The following is a 12,041-nucleotide window of genomic DNA, read 5'->3' on the forward strand; positions in this document are numbered from 1 at the left end:
TTGTGGGTCGTGCGCATGCAGAAGCGCTGGCAGCAGAATTCTGGTGTGGAGTAGAATTTTGCAGGACACCGGCCTTGTTTTCTTTTTTACCCCTTTGAATACCATCATCCACTTCAATGTTAGCGTAAAAAAAACGCATAATATATGTTTTAAATTATGGCTATGTGTCTAATCTGCCCCGTCGCTTATCAATGACTTGTTTGCAGTCAACATTGTCAAAACGGATTGTTTTTTAAATCGGTTCATATCCTTTTTATAGCATTTCAAAAAGCCATTGTTCTCTAGAAAAATGTCCGGAAAATTGAAAGATTCCCTCATAAACGCAGGCCTGTACGCTGCGACGAGATCGTCGCAAATTGCCCCCTAATTTGGCCGGTGCGAATGAAAAATTATATCTACTCGCAAGCTTGCGAATAGTGATTTCACCCCTTCATTCGCATTTCACTACACTAACATTAGCCTACAACCAGGGCTGTACAGGCGACATAATGTTGCGGTTGTAATTTCATTAGACAGACCAGCGCGGACATTTAATAACATGCAATTTAATTGACACGAGCAATGGGCTAACGTTAGCTGGTGGTCCCGAGTGAAGCAGGGACGGCGGAGCTTTAGGCTAACGTTAGCTGGTGGTCCCGAGTGAAGCAGGGACGGTGGAAAAGTGAGGAAAGGGGGTGGGTTATATTGACAAGTGACAACGCTTGACAACAGAAGTTTAAACATAACTTCATATTTATTAGTTATTCGTTTCTGTATATCATCCACTTTCCATCTCCGTGTTTGACTCTTCCTGTTTACATTCGAGTGTGACGTCATCACCTACGGCAGCTTAGACGATCAAAACGCGAACCTAGAACAAAACCCGGGGGGGGGGGGGGCTGGCTCTCTTGTGCGTTCTCGCCCCCTCTCTCTCTCTCGCTCTCTCTCTACATTCAATGATTTAAAGTAGCCAAACGTTACAGACAGTATAAATACTAACTGGATAGTTGATGATAAACATTTAATTTCATTATCTGAAATATTCTAAAATCATTAAGTCTGCTATAAGCCATTATCCCTTTGTGTGTAATTATTATTTTCTCACAGTAGTATATATATATATATATATATATATATATGTGTGTGTGTGTGTGTGTGTGTGTGTTTGGCTAAAGTGGATAGAAAACACAGTACTGTGCAAAAAAAGGGCACCCAAGAGTTTCTTAGATGTAAATAAATTTTTTTATTAGTGTGTCAGTAGACTACTCTTAGTACATTTTCATTAAATTATTTTTTAAAGCATCTTCATGGTTTAATAATGCAAACATATGTTGCAGGGACTTATTATAATCATCATATTGGCGTGACTGTATGCATCAAAGGGTTAAATCAAGCATTTTAAGTGCTTTAGGAAATGTCAAAATATTGCGATATATATTGTGTATCGTGATATGGCCAAAAAATATCGCAATATCATTTAGAGGCCATATCGCCCAGCCCTACTATAATGGTAAAATAGTTATTTAAAAATGTGCCCCTAAAAAATATTCTTTGCCCCTAAATTTCTCATTTAGGGGCAAGTGTGCCCCTAGTGAAAAAGCTTAGCGTACAGCCCTGAAACGGCATTTATTGGAATATTCTCGAATACACTAGACACGTTGTCATTTGTCGGCCTATTTATTAATCGTTTTCAAATAAACGCTAGATTATCGATAGTATATGTGTACTTATGCACGCTATAGAAGCGGGCTGAAAAATCTATTCTCATCTCCTCAACATCACACACACACACACACACACGGCACATGCTGATATCTCAGTGAATACAGCTCTGATTATCCTAAAACTGGTAACATAGACTCCTTACCTTAGATCAGATGTTCTCCAAAAAGATTATTCCAATTCCTGATCGCCATTCCAAATATCGATCGCGTTTATTGATTGATTATTGGCTGCTGTAAATATATATTCCACGCTGCTTTCCAACTCGCGATCACTTCCCTCATCATCAGACGGCTTGCCAGCACAGTGGAGCCAGTAGGCTCCCCCCACAGGGATCCAGCAGTATAATCGAATGACCTGCAGTTACACAGGGATAGACGATAGGGGGCGGTATTTTCCCATCGGGGCTCCTAGAGGGGCTGCTGTACCAACGGGAGACTCGGTTGATGAAATATGAATTCAGATCGCTAATAAAAATTAAAAAGAAAAATGACAAATCGCGTCGTCGGCACTCAACGGGGGGCATGATAAGACGACAATACACGTCGTCGGCATTCAAAGTGTTAACATGGTGTTTACCAGACCTCTCTGTTAAAGGAAAACTCCAACATTTTGGGAAATTAGCTTATTTGCCATCTACCCTGGAGTTAGACAAGAAGATACATACCCTTTTTCTTCTCTGTGCATGCAGTAGGAGTAGGAAGACGCGCACCGTTAGCCTAGCTTAGCGTCAGTCACTGGAAGTAGGTTCCTCCATTAGCCTAGTTTCCAACGTCTTCCTACTCCTACTGCATGCACAGAGAAGAAAAAGGTATCTTGTCTAACTCCAGGGTAGATGGCAAATACGCTAATTTCCCAAAATGTTGGAGTGTTCCTTTAACATGGTGTTTACCAGACCTCTCTGCTCTGGGTAAACAGTCTCCTCATATCCTTTTTAAATCTCTAGAGCCATCCCACTGCTGGCACGCTCCCAAGTCTCTGCTGTACTGTATGTGTCTGTGTAGTGGAGGATAAACCTAAACGCATCAGGTCACCTACATTTTTATTTGTGAAATAGAGTTTATCCACCTTTTCTACTAGTGATATGAATTTTCATTTATGAAATCCATAGTATAGATTACCTAGGACAGCAGGGTAACTAGGACAGCATGGTAACTAGGACAGCATGGTAACTAGGACAGCATGGTAACTAGGACGGCAGGGTAACTAGGACAGCATGGTAACTAGGACAGCATGGTAACTAGGACAGCATGGTAACTAGGACAGCATGGTAACTAGGACAGCATGGTAACTAGGACGGCATGGTAACTAGGACGGCATGGTAACTAGGACAGCATGGTAACTAGGACAGCATGGTAACTAGGACAGCATGGTAACTAGGACGGCATGGTAACTAGGACGGCATGGTAACTAGGACAGCATGGTAACTAGGACGGCATGGTAACTAGGACAGCAGGGTAACTAGGACAGCATGGTAACTAGGACAGCATGGTAACTAGGACGGCATGGTAACTAGGACAGCATGGTAACTAGGACAGCATGGTAACTAGGACAGCATGGTAACTAGGACAGCATGGTAACTAGGACAGCAGGGTAACTAGGACAGCATGGTAACTAGGACGGCAGGGTAACTAGGACAGCATGGTAACTAGGACAGCATGGTAACTAGGACAGCATGGTAACTAGGACGGCATGGTAACTAGGACGGCATGGTAACTAGGACGGCATGGTAACTAGGACGGCAGGGTAACTAGGACAGCATGGTAACTAGGACAGCATGGTAACTAGGACAGCAGGGTAACTAGGACAGCATGGTAACTAGGACAGCATGGTAACTAGGACAGCATGGTAACTAGGACAGCATGGTAACTAGGACAGCATGGTAACTAGGACAGCATGGTAACTAGGACGGCATGGTAACTAGGACGGCATGGTAACTAGGACGGCATGGTAACTAGGACGGCATGGTAACTAGGACAGCAGGGTAACTAGGACGGCATGGTAACTAGGACGGCAAGGTAACTAGGACGGCATGGTAACTAGGACGGCATGGTAACTAGGACGGCATGGTAACTAGGACGGCATGGTAACTAGGACGGCAGGGTAACTAGGACGGCAGGGTAACTAGGACGGCATGGTAACTAGGACGGCATGGTAACTAGGACAGCATGGTAACTAGGACGGCATGGTAACTAGGACGGCATGGTAACTAGGACGGCATGGTAACTAGGACGGCATGGTAACTAGGACAGCATGGTAACTAGGACGGCATGGTAACTAGGACGGCATGGTAACTAGGACGGCATGGTAACTAGGACGGCATGGTAACTAGGACGGCATGGTAACTAGGACGGCATGGTAACTAGGACGGCAGGGTAACTAGGACGGCAGGGTAACTAGGACGGCATGGTAACTAGGACGGCATGGTAACTAGGACGGCATGGTAACTAGGACGGCATGGTAACTAGGACAGCAGGGTAACTAGGACAGCATGGTAACTAGGACAGCAGGGTAACTAGGACAGCATGGTAACTAGGACGGCATGGTAACTAGGACGGCATGGTAACTAGGACGGCATGGTAACTAGGACAGCATGGTAACTAGGACAGCATGGTAACTAGGACAGCATGGTAACTAGGACAGCAGGGTAACTAGGACAGCAGGGTAACTAGGACAGCATGGTAACTAGGACAGCATGGTAACTAGGACAGCAGGGTAACTAGGACAGCAGGGTAACTAGGACGGCATGGTAACTAGGACAGCATGGTAACTAAGTGCATGTACTCTATCCTGGAGGCGTCTATACTTTTACCAACAAACTTCCAGTTCCGTGTTCGCGTTCCACGATCTGATTGGCCACTGACGTTTCTGGTCATGTGACATGTGCGCCAATCGCGTGATGCCCGTTTCTGTGCCTATTTCCGCCTCTAACGGCCTGCAAACTACCTAACGCCTAGTTATATCACTGGTTAAGCTTAGGTGACTCTTTCGAAGTTGGTTATGGTTAGAGTTTGGAATCAGGGCTGGTGGTCTATCGCCCTGCTCTAAGACAAACTCTAACCTTAACCAACTTCGAAAGAGTGCCTAAGCTTAACCAGTGATAGAAACAGGCGTCACACGATTGGCGCAGATGTCACATGACCAGAAACGTCAGTGGCCAATCAGATCGTGGAAAAATGCAAGTTAGTTGGTAAAAGTATTTGACGCATCCTGGAGAGGTCAGTCTGGCCCAGAGTCAGTGTTGCATGAATTGTATTGTTCCATGAGCAGAGCTCACTTCATTCTTCTGCTTGTATGTCCATTATGAGAGGAAGTGAAAATGGGGGTTGCGCACACACACACACACACACACACATACAGTCACACACACACAGAGCCCATGTTTTCCTTGCCAAGGATAGGAAAACAAGGAGACACACACACTCGCACACAAAATCCACCCTGACTGACGCATGTTGGGATCAGGGGGAAACTTAAGTCCATTAAGGCGTTGTGCAGGAGAGTCCACTCACTACACGTCTCCAAGAAACACCGCTAAAGAAAGCGGAGAGAGACTGGATCTAACGAGAAGCTGTGAGCTTTTTAGAATGAAATGTTTTTATACATTTATATGCATTTTATACATATATATTTATTTATTTAAATGTTTTTTATATACACTGGTAGACGGGGGCTGCTGGTAGAGGATGGTAGACTGGGCTAGAGACTAATAATAACGTTTAGCGACTGAAAAAAGGCATAGATTAAAAGATTGATCTTGAGATTTTTAAGAATCACTTTGATTCAAATGGAAACGATTGGATATTATGGATATTAAGTTCCCAGGTGACTGAATGTTCAGGAACTGGTACTCTACTTTCCACAATGCCCCAGGGGAAGGAAACCACTTAATGGTCTCTCTCTCTGGAATGTTTTCATCAAAGGCCATATGGCAGCCAGGGTTAGGGTCTCTCTCTCTCTCTCTCTCTCTCTCTCTCTCTGGAATGTTTTCATCAAAGGCCCATATGGCAGCCAGGGTTAAGGTTGTCACATGGTCAAGTTACAAAACCAGTCCTCATTTTCAAAACTATGTAAACTAAATCGTCAAGTCAAATGTGCCATATTGACCATATTATCGCGCCTCTCTTGTCTCCGTCTCTCAGTCATTCCAAGGGAGCCAAGGCCGAGCTTACCTCTTCAATTCAGTGTAAGTTCCCCTGACGACCTTCCTTGTGTGTTTCAACTGTCCACCCGGAGGTTCCGTTTTAGTGTTGCACTTCACGCCAGACCACCTAAGCGACAACTCGTACAGGCGTCGGCGCGCCAGACACTAGTTCAAGTTTCAAGTTTCTTTAATAGTTGTCATACAGAAGTACAGAATACTTTTATACAAAATGCTTCTTACTGTTACGCTCCAGAGACTGTGCTAGACAAGATAAGTATCAATAACATAGTATAGCATGTAAATTAGAAGTAAAAAAAATGCGGGCGGTTAGGTGGCCGAGCGGAGATTGCGTTCGTCACCAACCCCGGAGCTGTGAGTTGGATTCGCCTGTTCGAATCCAGCTCACAGCTCCGGGGTTGTCACCAGCTTGGCTGGCCGTCTGCACTAATACAATTGGCTGTATTAGAGGGTGGGAGAAGCTGGCGGGGTGGGTCCGGGTCGTTGTAAACAGCGACTCCTACAGTTCGGTCGGGGCGCCTGCTAAGCGCGGATAGGACTTGAGGGGGATAGTGTGATCCTCCCACACGCTACGCCCTCTCGATGAGAATCCGCGCTGCCAGGTGAAAAGAAGCGGTGATTGGCTGGACGTGTGTCGGAGGAAGCACGTGGTAGCCTCCACTCTCCCAGATGATCTGACTGTGGGGGGTAAGTGCGCAGCGACCAGGAGGGGACTGGGAATTGGCATACGACTAACATTGGGATGGGAGAAAATCGGAGGAAAAATGGAGAAAAAAAAAAAAGTAAAAAAAAAATGAGGTCACAGTGTTCAGTATAGACATATGTACAATGTTCGATGCAGAATAGACGTAACTGAGTTACCATATAATATACAATACTATGCAGTGTACTAATAGTGTACAATACTATATAGTGCAAGACAGAAATGGGATGAGGTGAAATTTAGGTACAATTTACAGTATGTGTACGAGTTGTAGTGCAAATCCTTTATCAATAAATATAAAGTGTGTTTGTGTGATCTAAAGTGTGGAGAGTGGGTGCTGCAGTGTGTTGTTTGTTTAAGTGAGTGTGTGCGTGTGGGTGTGTGTGCTGTGTGCATTTGATGGTTGTTGCATAGTGTTTATTGTTCGTTTAGCAGCCTGATGGCCTGGGGATATCACACAACCGACGGTCGCCGTCGGTTGTGTGGTAGTAAAGGGTTAACCTTCTGTCGTGTGGCAGTGAAAGGGTTAATGCATTAGCTTCCTTTATTAGAGTATCTTCTCTGCTGCTGCTGTACTAAGTGTCTCCCTGGCCTCCCTCTGGTCCTCAGGGTGAATGTGGGCTGTGGTCCAGCCGAGGAGCGGGTTCTGCTGACGGGTCTCCATGCTGTGGCTGACATCTACTGTGAGAACTGTAAAACCACCCTTGGATGGAAATATGTGAGTTATTACTGTGAGCAGGTTACTTAAAACCATGTAGTAATCACTCCTTTATTAATATAAAACAACATACCGGTAGTAATCTCACTCCTGATTTGAAATGCTGCATTTTTTACACATATAATATAAGCATAATTATATATATCTCAATCATCTTTGTCCAATGACCCAAAACTGAGGAGGGTGTAAGTGACGGTCTGTTCGGTAAAGGTGATGGATGGTGTCGGTGAGGTTTAGGACTCTGTGTCGGTGCATCAGATATTTCGTTTCTCAAATGATCCAACAGACATAGGCTGTATTCCGATTGTATACAGATTGATTTTAGAACGTCTATACGATTTTTGCTAATCTGATCCAAACCGCTGTCTTGTCAACTAGAAAATAACAGCAGGTCTCTCCATTCTTATCTATTATTTTTGGCAGTGGGGCTAGTACCCATTTGTTTATTTTTGGATTAAGCCATTAAAACAACAATGAGAGATTAGAGATTATGTTCAACCTCAGATTAAACGGTCAATCTTAATTTATGGAAAAGCTGTGAATTAATTATTGTCTCTCTCTCTCTCTCTCGCTCAGGAGCATGCGTTTGAGAGCAGTCAGAAGTACAAGGAGGGCAAGTTCATCATAGAACTCGCCCACATGATCAAAGACAACGGCTGGGACTGACGGGAGAGGGGGCGTGTCTTGTGACCTGGAGGTGTGGCTTAGCAGTTAAGAGGGTGTGGTTTTGGTTATGGACAAAGTTTACATTTTGCTCACCTCACCCACGTCCCCCCCGCCTGACCCCGCAGGTTCAAGTCCCCCGGAGACACACTTACACGCCCGCCGCAGTGTGCCGTTTGTTGGTTTTCAAAAGAAGCTGTAAGGATCCGTGGACTCTTGGAGTAACGCAGTACTTCAAGACACTGAACCACACACACACACACACACACACACACACACACACACACACACACACACACACACGTTGATATTCACTCAGCTTCCTGATATTTGTCCCATAACCCAATGGACTGAACCACAAATGGGGACTTTGGGACACATTAGAGGGGAGGAGGACCTACCCATCCTAGGAAAGGCCCCGTCCTCTCACACGCACACACACACACACACACACACACACACACACACACACACACACACACACACACACACACACACACACACATAATGCACACACACATAATGCACACACACACACGCACAAGAGTTTGTTCGGTCTCACCCAATTCTGTGGAACTGCCTTTTGGTCGATTTAAAAAAAAAAAACATCCAAAAAGACTTGATCGTTGGAAGGAAGTCACCCAATGACAGGAATCGACCAAACTGCTACATCATCATCATCATCGACTCGTCCAATCGCGCGACCCCTCCCTGCGACCCAATCAGCACCTTATGGTTTGAACAGAGTGAGACTGAACCCTCGTCTCTGTAGTCAAACCGCTCGACCGTCTCTAGAAACACAAACCCGTCTTTTTTTCGATTTATTGGAATTTTTATTTTGCTTCTGATTTTATTATTTATTCCAGCATGTGTTTTAAATTATTAATTGTGTTTTTTAATTTATTTTGGTCTTGTTTTTCCGAGGCCTCTTCTTGACCCCTCTCTCCCTCTCTCTCTCTCTCTCTCCCTCTCGCTCCCTCTTCTCTCTCTCTCTCTGTGTGTGTTTAAAGTAGCATCTTTTCATGGTTCTTGCCAGCGCCACATCCAATGGTAGCAAATCTTTTAAAGCTGCTACATGTGGAGGTTTTTTAACATCAATATAATTGTTTTCAGATTAATTTCGATAGCTTGGTGTTATTACTCAGAAGAACATATTAAGACCATTGCTGAGAAAGTAGTCGTTTTTAATGCAGTGAATGTCGTCATTTACTCCCATTTCTCAAAATGGACGACTGCATTTCCCATGAATCCGTCACTTCCTGTTGCAAAGAGGATGTTGTCATTGCTACGTTCCTCTTTGACCATTTAAAGATACATTTTTTTCTCTCCGACAAGGTGTTCCAATGTCAAGTTGTGTTTATGTCGTAAAGCAATCCAGCAGAACTCTCACTAAATCCAGTACTCCCTGTGCCAAAAGTCCCATTCTATCATACCAAGGTGTTCATACCAAGTCGGAATTCATCTGACAATATTATACCAACTGTCGGAATTCATCTGACAATATTATACCAACTGTCGGAATTCATCTGACAATATTATACCAAGCTGTCGGAATTCATCTGACAATATTATACCAAGCTGTCGGAATTCATCTGACAATATTATACCAAGCTGTCGGAATTCATCTGACAATATTATACCAAGCTGTCGGAATTCATCTGACAATATTATACCAAGCTGTCGGAATTCATCTGACAATATTATACCAAGCTGTCGGAATTCATCTGACAATATTATACCAATGTATTATATTGATGTGGCACTCCCAACACGTAGCTGCTTTGAAAAGAAAAAGAAATTAGGTTTTACATGTTGTTTTGTCTTGTTTGTCTTTTTGAGTGTTGCTGTTACCGCCATCCGTGAATAATGTTTTACATGAATGGAAACATAGAATGGACTGAGGCTGGAGAACGAGGCGTTTGTTTTTAATGTGGGTGAACTGGGAGGGGAGGAGCACGAAGGGAAGATCCACCCTAAAAATAGAATCCATGTGTTATATCAAATAATGCTTCAGTTTGTCTCACTTGGCACAAGCCAAGCCTGTGCGCCAACTAAGTCTCTCCTTAACCGGGCACTGCACCAAAAAAAAAAAAACAATGCTGAATGCAGATTCATTTTGCACATAATCTCACACACGCATCCTAAACCTCTAAACGGTTTTGCACACATTTGTTTAGTCTCACCGTCTACGGAGCAGCCGAAGGATCCGTCTCTCGATGATGACATCACTGACATCGTCTTCCGTTGTTCAGCTCAAGAATGCCGATGTATTTTTGCACATAATCTCACAACTCATCCAAAAACAGTTTTGCACACGTTCCTTTTAGTCAGACAGTTATCGAGAGTAAATGAGTTTGAATATGGCCACCACCCGTGATGATGTCATCGGGGACATTGGATCCTTGCGTCGTGTCGATTACAGCTCTATGAGATGAAAAAAATACCTCCTCGTCTTATAGGGACGGCTAGCTTGTCCTTTTCATTGAGCTGTGATCAACGCAAGGATTCGATAACGGTGATGTCATCAAGAGACGGATCCCGGAGCTGCTCTGTAGACGGTGATTTAGTGGAACGACTCGTAGGACCCGTTGTACAGTAACCATGGTGACACGGTGTACAGTAACCATGGTGACACGGTGTACAGTAACCATGGTGACACTACTCGTTCAGAGCTGTAAGGCCTACATCTAAATAAAACTCATTTGGATATAATAACTCAAAGATTCTACGAGCCCACAAAGTCGGCCGCTAATGTGTCGTCGGTGGACCGGCTCCAAAAAGTGTCCCTTGATGATGACATCACAAATTCACGCCCCGAGGCTCAGACTTCCACCTCGGAGAGACATTTGTCCCACAAGTGTACAGACGCTGACCGAACTGTCGGATCGTTAGAATAACACGATGTCTATATATTCTGTTTCGGGGTGTATTTTCTCTCGTTCTCTGCTAAGCCTTCAGCAGATCCGAGTTCGCCTAAACATTGACCCCAGAGTCGGTATTGTGTTTACTCTTCATTGATTTATGTTGAAAATGTGGCGAGGATAATCTGACTCTAGATCAGTTTAAGGGCTGCTTCCAGCAGAGCCTGACCTGACATCTATATATCTCTCTCTCTCTCTCTCTCTCTCTCTCTCTCTCTCTCTCTCTCTCTCTCTCCACTCGCACGATTCTCTCTCCAACAACTCCTCCTTGTTTTTGTTTTTGTTTTCATGAAATAAGTTTTACTGTCACTTTTGGACTCTTCTACGTCTTGAACCAGGAGAATCAGTCGAACCGAATGTGTTATTTTGTTAAGTTTAATTTTTTTTTCTCCCGTTGAAACCAGCACCAGAATGTGATTATGGATTTACTCGATCAGAGGGACTACGTTCTGCGCCGCCGGCGTCTTGGCGGAGGGACACGGCGGAGGAGGAGGAGGAGGAGCGGCAGGCGGCCCGTCGGCCGACGAGGACAAAGGCTGCGGTCTCTCCTCCTCCTCGTCGACGAGCACCGGCACCCCGACCGCGATGTTCATGATCTTGATCGCGTTTGTGTAGCGGGGAGTTCCCATGTGTCCTCCGCGCAGAGACCCGTCACCCCCCCCCCCCGTCACCCCCCCCCCCCGTCCTCCCAGACAACAACCAAAGACTGCCCCCCCCCCCCCCCCCCAGTGGAAGTTAACCAAACTGTACCTAAGCTGAGAAGACACATCAGGTTACTGAATGAAGGATTGTGATTGGCCAAGAGCCAACGTGGAAGGCGGGCCTTTCTCCGTGAGATCATAATGTCGTGTAATACTTGTATATTCACTATGAACTTTGAACATAAAAAGCATTATATTTCAATAAACTGTATTGCATTGTGTAAATAGCCATATTAAACGTTTTATTAATTTATTTTACTTCTTTATTTGATGATGATTTGATGATTTTAGTTTATGCTCTGCCGTCTGTTCTGGGGCCGCTCGAGGGACAGGTTAGATTTCCTACTTTTTTACACTTTGAAGAAAAAAAATAATGTTTCAATATAGTGTCTTTTTTGTAAAGAGAGGAAGTATGATGGCAATATATGGAGACTCAATAAAGATTCTTCTTTGATGAATATGAAGCGGAGGC

At 44.4% G+C, this 12,041-nt stretch overlaps 1 protein-coding gene across 1 annotated transcript in view; it reads left to right on the forward strand.

Annotated features, from left to right (window-relative positions):
* ypel2a (yippee-like 2a) overlaps positions 1-11,520 on the forward strand; it is a 42,679-nt gene extending 31,159 nt beyond the window's left edge. The window contains exons 3-5 of the mRNA XM_084338368.1: positions 5,844-5,887; positions 7,176-7,284; positions 7,861-11,520. Coding sequence (XP_084194494.1) covers positions 5,844-5,887; positions 7,176-7,284; positions 7,861-7,950 — 243 coding nt within the window. The 3' untranslated portion in view covers positions 7,951-11,520. The remainder of the gene's footprint in view (positions 1-5,843; positions 5,888-7,175; positions 7,285-7,860) is intronic.
* The last annotated feature ends 521 nt before the right edge of the window (positions 11,521-12,041 follow it).

This window comes from Notolepis coatsorum, assembly GCF_963971535.1.
Source record: "Notolepis coatsorum genome assembly, contig: SUPER_8_unloc_1, whole genome shotgun sequence".
In the NCBI taxonomy this organism is placed as follows: domain Eukaryota; kingdom Metazoa; phylum Chordata; class Actinopteri; order Aulopiformes; family Paralepididae; genus Notolepis; species Notolepis coatsorum.